The 15,256-nt window shown below is 49.4% G+C and overlaps 2 protein-coding genes across 2 annotated transcripts; both read right to left on the reverse strand.

The window, feature by feature from the left end:
* Positions 1-1,308: 1,308 nt before the first annotated feature.
* Positions 1,309-2,121, reverse strand: LOC101734370 (gastrula zinc finger protein XlCGF7.1-like). The gene has a single exon (XM_004920944.4). It carries the CDS (start codon positions 2,119-2,121, stop codon positions 1,309-1,311), a length of 813 nt encoding a protein of 270 aa, XP_004921001.2.
* Positions 2,122-6,699: 4,578 nt separating this feature from the next.
* Positions 6,700-9,224, reverse strand: znf234 (zinc finger protein 234). The gene has a single exon (XM_031893025.1). It carries the CDS (start codon positions 9,124-9,126, stop codon positions 7,501-7,503), a length of 1,626 nt encoding a protein of 541 aa, XP_031748885.1. The 5' UTR covers positions 9,127-9,224; the 3' UTR covers positions 6,700-7,500.
* Positions 9,225-15,256: the final 6,032 nt, after the last annotated feature.

Consider the following 15,256-nt stretch of genomic DNA (forward strand, 5'->3'; position numbering starts at 1 on the left):
TTTGCTACGGGCCTGGGGCACCCGGACCACCGGATCAGTGGGGTGAATGTCCATGAAAAACTGTGATTTACATGATAATTTAATGAAGAAATAGTCGTGAAAATAATTTTCCCTGGTTGAAGGGTCCAGGGCACGGCCCCCAGACCAACTTTGTGAGGGAACGCTAATTGAGATTGGCTGTTTCAAATTTTAAATTAGAATTGATGTGCAGAGTGGCTTAGAGCAAATTTTGGTGTTGTTGTAATTACCTGGGGCCAAATGATCAAATTCGAACGACGGGTATAGGCGTCCGTCGGCTCAGGGACCATATCAATGAGCCAAAGCAATCCCTAATCCGACTAAAAATCAAACCTGCCCGATCGAGATCTGGCTGATTTCAGGCCAGATGTCAGGCAGGCCCATCGTTACTGCCCCTAAACAGGCAGATTAGGTGCCGAAACGGTCTAAGGGACCAATATCGGCAGCTACAATCGGCCCATGTATGGGGACCTTAACCTGGCATACGCAGGAGATCTACTGAGGGGAGGGGGAGCAGGAAATAGTTGAAGTGGCAGACACGTAGCTTCCATGTTCCTGCTACTTCCTATGGGGCCCCTGGGTGATTGCGTCGCAGGGGCCACTCACTCCCTTACTCTGCTTGTTGCCTAGGGCTGGGGAACGAGGGAGGGGCCTTTAAAAGCCACTCCTTTGCTTCCCAAACTGGGAATCTACAATCTGTGGCACTTCACTCTCTTTATCCGAGCGGCCAACTTTAGGAAGAAACAGAGTGGCCCCGCAGAGGGTTTCTCCCTGTGTGACTTTTGTACTGGGCATTTAGCCCTGAGCTCAGAACCTGATTATTGATGTTCATTGAGACCCAGGTAAATCATATTCCACAATCAGAACACGGAAAATGATGAGATTTTTTTTAATTCAACTGGAATATTGCTGGAATAAAAACAAGATGTTAAGATGACAAATGGCCTAAACCAGTGGTCCCCAACCTTTTTTGCACCACGGACCTGTTGGAGGGCGCAACTAGTGCATAGTATATAAGTTAATTATTACATATCTAATGTAAATGTATTTATTATATTTTATATTATGCACTTTATTTTTATAGTTATTGATATTATTACATTATAAATATAATACAGCTCACCATAATACAAAATGGATGGGAGACCAGGTGGCCCGGTTCAGCACAGCCCGGTGGTTGGGGACCCCTGGCCTAAACCATTTCCCTTATAGAGAAGAGAAGGGATTCTTGCTGGCAGGACCCTGAAAGTGTAGGGCAAGTTGGGCAACTTCAGTAAAATACTGTCTGCATTAAGTGCAGGAAAACAGTTCCTTCCCTTTGTGGCTGCCCGAGCTGTGCAGGAAAGATTCCCCACAAGCAAATGGTTTCTCTCTGGTGTGAATCCTTTGATGCCTGTTAAGGTCGGACCTTTGTATAAAACACTTGTCACATTCAGGACAGGAAAATGGCTTCCTGATCATGTGACTCCTGCGATGCTTATTGAGGGCGGGGCGCTGGGAGAAGCATTTCCCGCACTGGGCGCAAGCGAACGGCCTCTCCCCCGTGTGATTCCTGTAATGGATGACGAGCTCCGAGCTGCGCTTAAAGCATTTGCCGCATTCCAAGCAGGAAAATGGCTTCTCCCCCTTGTGAATCCTGAAGTGGTTCGTGAGGTCGGACCTTAACCCGAAGGTTTTGCCGCACTCGGAGCAAGTATACGGGGTGCGGTCCGTGTGGGTTCCGAGGTGCCAATCAAGATCGCAGCTTTGGGGGAAGCTCTGATTACATCTGATTTCTTCCTTGCGAGGCCAGAAGAGTTGATGGAGATCGCTGCTTTCTTTCAGCCCATTTCCCAAACACGTTGCCTCCCTGGTGTGAGTTCTGCTGTGCAGAGAGAGCTGGGAGAGTCTGGCAAATCCCTTCCCACATTCCCGGCACTTGTGGTGGGGTTTCTCCATTCTGTGAGTCCTCTGGTGCCTTAGGAACGAGCTCCTATTGCTGTAATGTTTGTGGCACTCAGCGCAGTAATAGGGTTGTGATATTAGTGGAAACGGAGAAACGGGATTCCCATCATTGCTTCTACCATAACATCCTGACAAAGCACTGGCCAGGCTGCACCCCATGATACGAGTATCCATTCCCTGTATCTGTTCTGTAAGGGGATTAATGCTGCAATCTGATTGGTTTGCCTCAACCCATAAAGCTACCTCCTCTTTTACATCAGTTGATATGTAATCATCTGCCGAGCTGTTATTAAGGCTGCACCCCATGATAGGAGTAGGTGTGTATGTTCCCTGTATCTGTTCTGTAAGGGGATTAATGCTGCAATCTGATTGGTTTCCCCCTTCCCATGAAGCCGCCTCCTCTTTAATCCCATTGGCCGGTGGGGGCTGTTCCGCTGGAGAAATTTCAGGGTTTGTGAGATTTCCGTCGGCACAAAAATCTGCTCCTTCAGCCCCAATCTTGCTTGGCTCATTATTATAACATAATGTTCCTCCCAGATCAGCTGGAATCTCTCTCTTATCTTCATATTCACCGTCTAGAAATGAAAACAAACAAGTCAGTCGGGAGTATTCACTCCCACAATCCCATCTACTGTGCACTCTGCTAAAATATATCAGATACATACCGTGTTGATAAAGATAAAAATGGTTTCTATGGAGTGTTCCGCTGAGCCTTGTGTGTTAAGCCTTAGATCTGTAATCAAGCACTGCCATATAACTGACATACAAGGCTCCCATTACACACTATGGAAGCAGTTTATTTAATTACTTCCCACTGCCTCATGGAATCCTTTCTTCTAGCACTGAATTAAGTCTTCAAGAATCCTGTGACCCACATCCGTTTCTGTTTGTAGTTACTCACAACCCAACAGAGTTTGCCTCCCCATCCCCATCATACTGACTGTGTGATTAAACTACAGTTCTTAGCACATTCAAATATTAATGCATGTTTCTACTGTTCCCAACACTGCCCTTGTACTGTTCCTGTTAATAAGTTCCGTTACACACGGGGTTCTGCACCCATTACTCACCCAGTGGGCGGAGCTGCTGGGGCTCCTCCTCCTCCTTTATCCCTTCCCTGTAAAGGGCCTTGTTTCCTTTTATATACTCCCACTCCTCCAAGGAAAAATAGATGGAAACATCCTCACACCTTATGGCAACCTGGCACACACAATGTTACAGTCATCCCCCAGCCAGAGAAAGGGATTATCATACACTGTTACTAAACAATAAGGGGGGATTGGGGGGCCGCACCCACCTCTCCAGTCAGCAGCTGGATGATGTTGGAGATGAGTTCCAGGATCTTCTTGTCATTTTCCTTCTGTATGACGGAGCCAGGGGCATGCAGGGCCCCCAAACCCACAGTTGGGCTCTTCTTCTTAGGGATGACGTAGCCCTATGTATTGAGAGGGAGAGAGAATGATGAGTGTGTAACGCAGCAGAGAGACCCCCTTTGTACAGACAGACAGTCTCTTCTCACTGTGCCACTCACAGTGCCCCCCTCACCTCTCCAGTCAGCAGATAGATAATCTCCAGTGTGAGATTCAGGATTCTCTCCTTCCGCTCCTCATTTTTATCCTTCTTCCCCATCACTGGGTCACTCGCTTCCTCCCACATTCCCATTGGCTCCTTGTGGGAGGGACTGGCCTGGAAGTGCCCCTGGAACAATTATATTAGTTGCTAATAAAGATTACAGAATTGGACACCGACCCCAGCCCCAGTCCCACCCCAGTCCCACCGACCCCCAGTCCCACAGCTCCCACCGACCCCCAGTCCCACAGCTCCCACCGACCCCCAGTCCCACAGCTCCCACCGACCCCCAGTCCCACAGCTCCCACCGACCCCCAGTCCCACCGACTCCCAGTCCCACAGCTCCCACCGACCCCAGTCCCACCGACCCCCAGTCCTACAGCTCCCACCAACCCCCAGTCCCACCGACACCCAGTCCCACCGACCCCTAGTCCCACAGCTCCCGCCGACCCCCAGTCCCACAGCTCCCACCGACCCCCAGTCCCACAGCTCCCACCGACCCCCAGTCCCACCGACCCCCAGTCCCACAGCTCCCACCGACCCCCAGTCCCACAGCTCCCGCCGACCCCCAGTCCCACCGCCCCCCAGTCCCACAGCTCCCACCGACCCCAGTCCCACCGACCCCCAGTCCCACCGACCCCCAGTCCCACAGCTCCCACCGACCCCCAGTCCCACAGCTCCCACCGACCCCCAGTCCCACAGCTCCCACCGCCCCCCAGTCCCACCGACCCCCAGTCCCACAGCTCCCACCGACCCCCAGTCCCACAGCTCCCACCGCCCCCAGTCCCACCGACCCCCAGTCCCACAGCTCCCACCGACCCCCAGTCCCACAGCTCCCACCGACCCCCAGTCCCACCGCCCCCCAGTCCCACAGCTCCCAGCAGGAGTAACCCCAGTGCCACACACACAGCCCATAGTACAGGAGAGTGAGGGGGGTAAATGGTGGTCGGTCGGTGCCACACAAGGTAGGAATAAGGGAGGCAGCAGGGGATTTAGCAGCACATATGGGCTCAGTATATTGTGGGGGGTCAGTACCTACCTGTGCGGAAGTTCCCAGAGTTCCCTGCTCCGGCTACAAACCAATGGTCCCGGGGGCTTGGGAGGTGGGAGTGAGAGCTGCTCAGTAAGGGATGGGAGACAATTCCCTACATATCTATGTACCGCACAGATATCTCCCAGCTCCCCTCACCCACACTGTATCACTCTACTGTATATCCCAGGGTTAATCAGATACCCGCCAGTCCTATCAGCTTTATTCTAACTAAATGCAGCTAATTACTTTCATATTTGCCTTTTACAGTTAGAAAAGTACCGCAAGTTACACTCAGTCCCTAACTGTATGCCCGCCCCTCTACCTATCAAGCCAATCGTACTCTCCACTATTAGGTTTGTTTGGCCGGGCACACTGGCAGCTGCTACTGGCTGTCTCTGTCCCGCCCCCTTCCCCTTGGCCAATGAGCGGTTGAGTCCCGCCCCCCTGCTCCTGCACAGTTACAGGCAGGTTAGTAAGGGACAGAGGCTGTAGGGAAACCATAGGAAAGCTAATAAATATATATCTGCAGCCATTGAGCTACAAGGGAGAAAGAATCCCTTTCCCATGTTAATGGCTGTTGGAATTTATGGAATGGTTAATAGATAAACCACATGGATATATGTATTTTGGGATTAGTTCCCAGAATTCCTTGTGTTTATTCTTGTAGTTAAAGAGCTACAGTGTGTGGAACAAGTAGTGTTATTCACCTCAAATACCATTACACTTTATCCCTTAAAGGGGACATATTGTGTGAACTGTCGTAACCCTGCCCCCTACTGATGTCATCATGCCAATCCCTCAGATTTAAAGGGGACATATTGCGTGTAAAACAATATTGTGCCAATGATTTTACTCATCTAAATATAGAGGGAATGGGCTTTAGAAAGTAGTGTTTTGGGCTGATTTATTGAAAATGTTTCAAAAAAACCCAACTAGCCCCGCCCATCTGTGCCACTTCCTGCTGCCTCCTTTCCCAGGCTGTGCAGGGGGGCCGGCGGCACTGTAGGATCGGAACCAATCAGCAGCTAGGCTGACCTGATAGGGAACTGAAGCCTGTCTGTGCTTGTGTGACTGCAGGGCTGTGATTGGCTCTCCCCCTCCTACTGTGCTTCTGTCAAGGACCGTTAGGACACGCCCACCCCTCATGTGAAACCCAGACAGGGACCTGAGAGGATCTATAGGGAGCTCCAATAAAGGGGCCATTGTTACAGATAGGGTTAATGTTTAGCCCAAAGGGAAACCAGCACCGGATATTATTCATAATTGCCTACAGGGTTAGGGGCAGGCATGGAACCTTTCGCTGGGATGGTGGAAGAACAGGGCAGCAGGAATGGAAGCGTAATATTATTGCCCTGAGTATCAATAGACCCGGCTCTGTCAGTAAGGAGGAGAAACAAGTCTGGGTCAGTCGTAGTTACAGGTCCAACCATAGAGAGGACCTTCCCCTGAGAAAGCATCAATTTAGTCTAAGGTAGAGGGAAAGAAAGTGTATTCTCCCACCCCCACCCCAAACATAATACACCCGGCCTGAGGTATATATGGGGATTCAGAGGAGAATGTAGGGGAGTTGTTGTCCTTCCCCTCCTGTGTCAGATACAACCGAAACTGCTGGTTGGGTCTCTAGGTTTGGGCGTCAGGTCAGCCATCCCTATTGGATAAGCACAGGGGACCTCTTGTTTTGTCTACAGGCATCCCTATTGGCCTGGCAATGTCAGGTGATCTGGAGCAATATGAACGAAAGATATACCAGGGTTCAGCTTGTTGCTTAAAGGGGATGTAAACCCAATTATAACACTGTCCCACCGCACGCCCTAGTTTTGCTATAGAAGTTGTCAAAAAATGTAATTATTGCCCCCAACTCCAATTGCAGGAACAGAGAACAGGATTTACTCACATCAGCTGGGATTCTCATTGGAGGATTCTTTTGCATTTCAATGCTGCCAATGCGGGCCCTAGAGAGCTGGGAAAGTTTTATTGTGCAATATTGCTTTAAGAATACAACCCTGATGTTGCTGGACTACAGCTCCCAGCATGCCTCACCCTTCAGCGAGTGTGTGATCGCGGCGTCGTAGAAACCTTTTCCTCCAATACGGCCCACCTCAAAGTCTTATATAATAATACGGGCTCTGCTGGGGCCGCGTCCCACAAACCATTACACTTTTTTATTTATTTTTACATATTTATAAGCGGGGTAGAGAAAAAAAGAAGGAAGGGGGTACATAGATGATTATGTTAACATAACATATAATATGAACACGTGGTAACTAAACGGTTTTCCCTTCCCATCTTTCTCTCTCTCGTTAAGTGAAGTATTTCTATCAGTATTTTTCCTTCATTATGAATTGTATCTATGTTAACGCCTCCATTTTCTTGAATATTTAACCGTACGATAACTGTAGGCGGCTCTTCCCCTTTCACTTTCTTTGAAATATAGAATATCTAAAGATTCCTTGATGAACTGGACACCATGTGTCTTGGTGGCACTACAGGCGCCGTTGCTTTAGGCTCTCTCAATCACATAGGAGACAAGATGGAGGAAAATATCCACAACGTGCAATAACGTCATGCCGTAGAATCAACTGTAGGAAACATCACGCCATCCTGGTACAACGATAACAAGTCCGGCTGAGGATGTAGGTACTGATTCCGGCAAACTAATGCAGGATTATTGATTCAGTATTGGGTTTACTGTTAAGCAGAAGTCTTTTATAGTTATTTAGCTCACTTTACTGTGTAATTATACTGTTGGGGGGAGGGGAATGAACAGCCTAATAATGTGAGTAGTGAATATGCACGTATGGCCGTACGGCACAGATAAACAAGTGTTAGTGGAACAGTGACTATACCTACTAAAGAGTAAAACTTGGTTAGGAGGTTCCCGTGTATTGAACCCAAAGTATGAATATCAAGATGAACGGACAGTAATCCAGTCGACGTTACTCATTTATTGTTGTGAATTCGTTATCAGAAAGGTGCTTCTCTCCCGCGTGAGACTGGGAGTGTGCGACGAACTGGGAATGACGCATGAAGCTTTTCCCGCATTCGATGCAGATATAGGGTTTCTCTTGCGTGTGAACCCTGCCATGAGATTTAAGGTCCGAGTATGAAACGAAACATTTTTCACACTCAGAACAGCTGAAGGGTTTCTCCCCTGTGTGAATCCTTTTGTGGACTTTTAGGCACGAGGGGCTGGTAAAACTCTTCCCGCATTCAGCGCAGGAAAATGGCTTCTCCCCTGTGTGAGTTCGGCAATGCACCTTCAGATACGAGCGGTCTTTGAAACTTTTGCCGCATTCTAGGCAGGAGAATGGTTTCTCCCCTGAGTGTATTCTGCTGTGCACAGTGAGGTGCGAGTGATGTTTGAAACATTTCCCGCACTCGTCACAGGTATATGGCCTCTCTCCTGTGTGAACCCTGCGATGTACGTGCAGCTGGGACTGAGACGTGAAACGTTTCCCGCAGTGAGAACAGGAAAAGGGGTTTTCTTCTTTGTGGAGCCTGCGGTGTCTATTATAATAGGAGCTGTGGGCAAAACTCTTGCCGCAATGGGAACATGTATATGGTTTCTCCCCTGTGTGTATTCTCTTGTGCACGTTAAGGCTTTTGCGTTCCTTAAAATCCTTCCCACACTCGGAGCATGAGAAGGGTCTCTCCCCCGTATGGAGTCTGTTGTGTATAATAAGGTTTGACTGATGTTTGAACTGTTTCCCACACTGAGAACAAGAGTACGGTCTCTCTTCTGTGTGGCATCTAAAATGGACGCTAAGCTCCGACAGATATCTGAACTGTTTGCCACACTCGGAGCAAGTGAACGGTTTCTCTCCGCTGTGTATTCCCTGATGTCTGTTAAGGTAAGAGAGGCGAGAAAAACATTTCCCACATTCTGGGCAGGAGAACGGTTTCTCCCCCGTGTGACTTCGGTGATGGACAATAAGTTCTGCCTGACGCGGAAACCCCCTGTCGCACACAGGGCACATATACTGCTGTGGTCTTGTGTGAGTTTTCTGGTGCCTGATAAGACCGGCCTTAGTCATAAAATTCTGATGGCACTCATTACAGTTATGCATCCCCTTAATGGCCGCTGGGTGTGAGGCGTGGCCCGTTTCAGTTGCGTTATGATCACTGCCAGATGTACTTGGTCTCTGGGTCTGTTCCGTTGGATTATTCCTACTGGAAACTGAATTGTTTTCCTCTTCATGCGAAGCCGGATCATCTCCAATACCATCTAATATATCATCATCTGATAAGCTGGTATTCAGGCTGCGACCCATGATAGGAGTAGGTGTATCTCTTCCCTGTATCTGTTCTGTAAGTGAACTGTTGCTGCAATCTGATTGGTTTTCCTCTTCAGATGAATCCGGTTCCTCTTTCACAACAATTAACAAATAATCGTCAGACGAGCTGTCATTTCGGCTGCATCCTGCAACAGGAGTAGGTGTGTCTGTTCCCTGTTTTTTTTCTGGAAGTGGATTAATGCAGCAATCTGATTGGTTTCTCTTTTTACACAAAGAAATTCTCTCTTTAATCCCATTGGCCGGTGAGGGCTGTTCCGCTGGAGACATTTCAGGGCTTGTGAGATTTCCATCTGCTCCTTCAGCCCCAATCTTGCTTGGCTCATTATTATAACATAATGTTCCTCCCAGATCAGCTGGAATCTCTCTCTTATCTTCATATTCACCGTCTGGCAGAGATACAAGCATGAGAAATCATTATCACATTTTATACATATATGTAGGGATTCATTGTGTCAGGGAATGCAGGAATAGAAGGAGCACCAGCGCAGGAACTGTCACCCCGACAGGATCTGATACAGGGTGAAAAGGGGCCCTTTTTTTAATTTTTTGCCCCTGATGAAGACCCTTTATTGGGTTCAAACGCGTTGGGCTTTTTTTTCCTGATATGATTTTGTAATTAATACATTTTTCTTATGTATTTACTTTCCTTGGGTGTGCAGATACTTTTTGCTTTTGTGGTCCTTTTCTATCCATGGGGGACATTTCTCCCAACCCCGGATAAACATCTAATGAGCTTTCCTTATGTGCAAACTGCTCCTTAGTATCCTGTCCCCATATCCTCAGTATCACTGTGCCGCCATCATATGTAACTCACTGCCCCTGCTTTACTGTCAGCAGCGCATTTGTCTTTCTATTGTTCCCTCACAGCCCTTGTACTGTTCCTGTTAATAAGTTCCGTTACACACGGGGTTCTGATACTTGGTGCCCTGCACCCATTACTCACCCAGTGGGCGGAGCTGCTGGGGCTCCTCCTCCTTTATCCCTTCCCTGTAAAGGGCCTTGTTTGCTTTTATATACTCCCACTCCTGCAAGGAAAAATAGATGGAAACATCCTCACACCTTATGGCAACCTGGCACACACAATGTTACAGTCATCCCCCAGCCAGAGAAAGGGATTATCATACACTGTTACTAAACAATAAGGGGGGATTGGGGGGCCGCACCCACCTCTCCAGTCAGCAGCTGGATGATGTTGGAGATGAGTTCCAGGATCTTCTTGTCATTTTCCTTCTGTATGACGGAGCCAGGGGCATGCAGGTCCCCCAAACCCACAGTTGGGCTCTTCTTCTTAGGGATGACGTAGCCCTATATTGAGAGGGAGAGAGAATGATGAGTGTGTAACGCAGCAGAGAGACCCCCTTTGTACAGACAGACAGTCTCTTCTTACTGTGCCACTCACAGTGCCCCCCTCACCTCTCCAGTCAGCAGATAGATAATCTCCAGTGTGAGATTCAGGATTCTCTCCTTCCGCTCCTCATTTTTATCCTTCTTCCCCATCACTGGGTCACTCGCTTCCTCCCACATTCCCATTGGCTCCTTGTGGGAGGGACTGGCCTGGAATTAATGGGTGCAGATATCGGTGATTTAGAAGCATAGTATAAACACTTATATTAGTTGCTATCAAAGAGCCCCAGTCCCACAGCTCCCACCGACCCCCAGTCCCACCGACCCCCAGTCCCACAGCTCCCACCGACCCCCAGTCCCACCGACCCCCAGTCCCACCGACCCCCAGTCCCACAGCTCCCACCGACCCCCAGTCCCACCGACCCCCAATCCCACAGCTCCCACCGACCCCCAGTCCCACAGCTCCCACCGCCCCCAGTCCCACAGCTCCCACCGACCCCCAGTCCCACCGCCCCCCAGTCCCACAGCTCCCACCGACCCCCAGTCCCACAGCTCCCACCGACCCCCAGTCCCACAGCTCCCACCGACCCCCAGTCCCACCGCCCCCCAGTCCCACAGCCCCCCAGTCCCACAGCTCCCACCGACCCCCAGTCCCACAGCTCCCACCGACCCCCAGTCCTACCGACCCCCCAGTCCCACAGCTCCCACCGACCCCCAGTCCCACAGCTCCCACCGACCCCAGTCCCACCGACCCCCAGTCCCACAGCTCCCACCAACTCCCAGTCCCACAGCTCCCACCGACCCCCAGTCCCACCGACCCCCAGTCCCACAGCTCCCACCGACCCCCAGTCCCACAGCTCCCACCGACCCCCAGTCCCACAGCTCCCACCGACCCCCAGTCCCACCGCCCCCCAGTCCCACAGCTCCCACCGACCCCCAGTCCCACAGCTCCCACCGACCCCCAGTCCCACCGACCCCCAGTCCCACAGCTCCCACCGACCCCCAGTCCCACAGCTCCCACCGACCCCCAGTCCCACCGCCCCCCAGTCCCACAGCTCCCACCGACCCCCAGTCCCACCGACCCCCAGTCCCACAGCTCCCGCCGACCCCCAGTCCCACAGCTCCCACCGACCCCCAGTCCCACCGACCCCCAGTCCCACAGCTCCCACCGACCCCCAGTCCCACCGACCCCCAGTCCCACAGCTCCCAGCAGGAGTAACCCCAGTGCCACACACACAGCCCATAGTACAGGAGAGTGAGGGGGGTAAATGGCGGTCGGTCGGTGCCACACAAGGTAGGAATAAGGGAGGCAGCAGGGGATTTAGCAGCACATATGGGCTCAGTATATTGTGGGGGGTCAGTACCTACCTGTGCGGAAGTTCCCAGAGTTCCCTGCTCCGGCTACAAACCAATGGTCCCGGGGGCTTGGGAGGTGGGAGTGAGAGCTGCTCAGTAAGGGATGGGAGACAATTCCCTACATATCTATGTACCGCACAGATATCTCCCAGCTCCCCTCATCCATAATGTCCTATTTTTTAGCATCAATTTAGATAAATGAAGCAAATGACACTGTCCCTAACTTCCCGCCCCGCCCCCTGCCGGTTAATCCAATCGTTCGCCTCTGTAGATCGGCGCTTGCCTCTATAAGAAGAACCGGCAGCACTGACACTATCAGGTTTGGTTGGCACGGCAGAACGTGTGCTATTGGCTGCTTCTGTCCCGCCTTCTCATCTCTTTTAGCCAACGAGTGACGGCTTTTCGTTTCCTCTGACAGCTACAGGCTGCGCGTCGCTTCTCCCCTAGTAACAGAGGTGGGAGCGGGAGGATGTGCGACGGAGTGTGGGTTTCCAAAGTACAAACCCGCCAAGGTACAGTTTTGGGCTATTTTTTGGGTTTGTAGTTTGGAAACTAGTCAAAATTTTTCGTCCTAGTGTGCCTGTCCCACTGCATGCTGGGTAATGTAGTTTATAGCTAACAAGTAGCCAAAGCTAGGATTCATATAAAACTACAATACCCAGCATGCAATTGGACAGTATAGCCAGAGGCTCCCCTTTCTAGCTGTATTGTGAATATAAGTAGTTGTGTAGATGCTGGAAGAGCATCAAAAGCTTTTTTGGGAATATTCGGCTAAGACTGTGGCGCCGCTCCATGGCGTACATGGGTTAATACACAAGAGCCATGAATTGTTTGTAAACCATATCCTTATTAATGGTGCTTAGTGATGTCATTTCTGTCACAATGTTGACTTAAACTTGTATAGAATAATAAAGTGCCCCCTGTTGTAAAATGTAAGGATATTAGAAGTCACCTCAGCGTTCCACGACGGACTTATGCCTTGTGCTTTTATAGGGTCACATTGACTCAGGGTCGGACTGGGCCGCCGGGACACCGGGAAAAATCCCGGTGGGCCCCGGCCCTAGTGGGCCCCAGCGGCCCAGTCCGACCTTTGCCGGCGCTCCCCGCTACTGACTGTTCCTCCCCGACACGTTCAATTTATACGCGCTCGGGGAGGACGTCAGGCGGGGGCCCTTCGGGGGGGTTAGGGGGGCCCTTCGGGGGGGTTAGGGGACGCGGCTGGGGCACCTGCAGGGCCCCTGGGGCGGGAGCCCCGGTGGGCCCTGCACCCCCCAGTCCGACCCTGCATTGACTAATAATATCCTTATATGTTACAATAGGGGGTACATTATTCACTATATTATAAACACCTTATATTAAAGTTGACCCATGTATTGAGGTGACAATATATCTAACCATTGTGGTCCCGGGTGTGTATGTGCGGGTGAATGATTAAAGACTTTTTAAAGGGAACTGAAGCCTGTCTGTGCTTGTGTGAGTGCAGGGCTGTGATTGGCTCTCCCCCTCCTACTGTGCTTCTGGCAGGGACCGTTAGGACACGCCCACCCCTCATGTGAAACACAGACAGGGACCTGAGAAGATCTATAGGGAACTCCAATAAAGGGGCCATTTTTTGGTCTAAGTTTTCATACATAAAATTAAAACTTACTGTAATTTATCCTTCTTCTTCTTCTTGCCCCTTAAAGGGTAGAATGAATAAGCCACGCCTTCCAACGCAATAATTCAGCCCATAAAGGTTCTCTACATCACCATCAAGAATCATTTTGTCTCCATCCTATTAGTAGATGGTTGAACCTTGCATAGCAAATTCCAGGCCCTTGGGGTCTCAATACCCTCACTCAGGCTATACATCAGGCGGCAGTTAGACAGAGGCCAACCCCAGGCAACCAGGTTCTGATGGAACTGCCTGCCCTATGAATCCTTTAGTGTCGGCCAATGACAGGGATGTTTGGTGTCCCGCGCTTAGCATCGGAACTAAGGACAAGCCACTTTGTAGGTATATATTGTGTTTCTATACTGCCATTGTGTAGAACAATAGACATTAGCAGCCATTCTATTCATAGGTGAAGGTTCTGCTTGGGTTGGAATATTAGGGTGCTCCGTCCCACGAGTGTAGGCCGCTGCCAACAGAGATGACTTATTCCAACGTGCTTTCTTACTTTGAATTTTAAGTGAGCATTTAATATGTGAGTTTATTCGATTAGAAAAACAAAATCAAATTCACAAACTCGATAAACTGATAAATAAGCCCAATCAATGTATTCTACAGCAGGGGTGTCCAACTCAATCAGATAAGGGGACCGAAATCTAAGTCGCAGGCTGAATTTTTTATTAATATACTTAGGGGCCCATTTACTAAACAATTTTGAGATCGATTCGTATTTTATCTAAATTATAGAACATTTCGGGATGTATGAGAAAAGTTTGTTACAAAAAAAGTTTCTTGTGGTTTTCAGTAAATTTTCAGAAAAATTTTGCACAAAGAATACGAACATTTCTGAATTCGTTAAAGCTTTGGTTACACTTTCATCAGGACTATCTTTCCACCAGGTTTGATCTGTCGAGTGCCATTGATTCCTATGGAAGGCATCAAAGCCAGAAAGGTTTTTCATGGCGTTAACGAACGTTCAGCACGAAAGTTTTGTGACTTTCGGAACGCAATTGTGATATTTTCATACGAACGATAATTTACGACATTTTAGAACTACAGAAATTATCGTGTTTCAAGGCCTGAAAAAAATGCATCTTAGTAAATGTGCCCCTTAGTCTTAATTACTATGTGAGGAGAATGAAGCCACTGACCTTGCTAAGTACTGCCCTGCAGGGTGCATGGTGCATATTACAATATTACGTCATTCCGCACCACGCACCCTGCAGGGCAAAACGAAAGTGGGCACTTGGAGCCCCTGGAGCGGCGCAGTCAGGCAATTGGTCATGGTGTTCTGTCAGTCACACTCACCACATGCCACATAAAACAGCCAGGTGGGCCAGATTCAGCCCGCGGCCTTGTGTTTGGCATATGTGTTCTACAGTGTCACTTTAGGTCTGAGCAAGAGACAAAACATTTCCCCATTTGGAAGAATTATACGGGTTCTCTCCTGTGTGAATTCTTATGTGCACGAGGGACTGGTGAAACTCCTCCCACATTCAGAACAGGAGAATGGTTTCTCCCCCGTGCGACTACTCTAAAATTGGAGCGATCCTTAAAACTTTTCCCGCACTTTTTTCTTTGTGATGCCTGTAGTGTCTTATTAAAGTACGACCGATCGGCAGAACATTTGCCACAATGGGAACATGTATATGGTTTCTCCCCTGTATGTATTCTGTAATGTACAGTAAGGTGGGAGGGATGTAAAAAACATTTCCCACAGGTGAAATGTTTACCATAGTGAGAATACGAAAATTGCTTTTTTATGAAAGATCGGCAAAACATTTGCCACAATGGGAACATGTGTATGGTTTCTCCCGTGTGAATTCTCTTACGCACATTAAGGCTTTTGTGTTCTGTTGTGTATAATAAGGTTTGACTGATGTTTAAATTGTTTCCCACATTCAGAACAAGCGAATGGTCTCTCCCCCATGTGACTACTGCAATGGCCGCTAGGGTCTGAGTGACATCTGAACTGTTTCCCACACTCGGAGCAAGTGAATGGTTTCTCTCCTCTGTGTATTCCTTGAAGTCTCTTAAGGTATGACA

This window comes from Xenopus tropicalis, chromosome 9 (assembly GCF_000004195.4).
Source record: "Xenopus tropicalis strain Nigerian chromosome 9, UCB_Xtro_10.0, whole genome shotgun sequence".
In the NCBI taxonomy this organism is placed as follows: Eukaryota; Metazoa; Chordata; class Amphibia; order Anura; family Pipidae; genus Xenopus; species Xenopus tropicalis.

Bases quoted from the DNA above. Each gene is read 5' to 3' on its own strand.
- LOC101734370 (XM_004920944.4), bottom strand. From the start codon at position 2,121: ATGGGGTGCAGCCTGGCCAGTGCTTTGTCAGGATGTTATGGTAGAAGC.
- znf234 (XM_031893025.1), bottom strand. From the start codon at position 9,126: ATGTCTCCAGCGGAACAGCCCTCACCGGCCAATGGGATTAAAGAGAGA.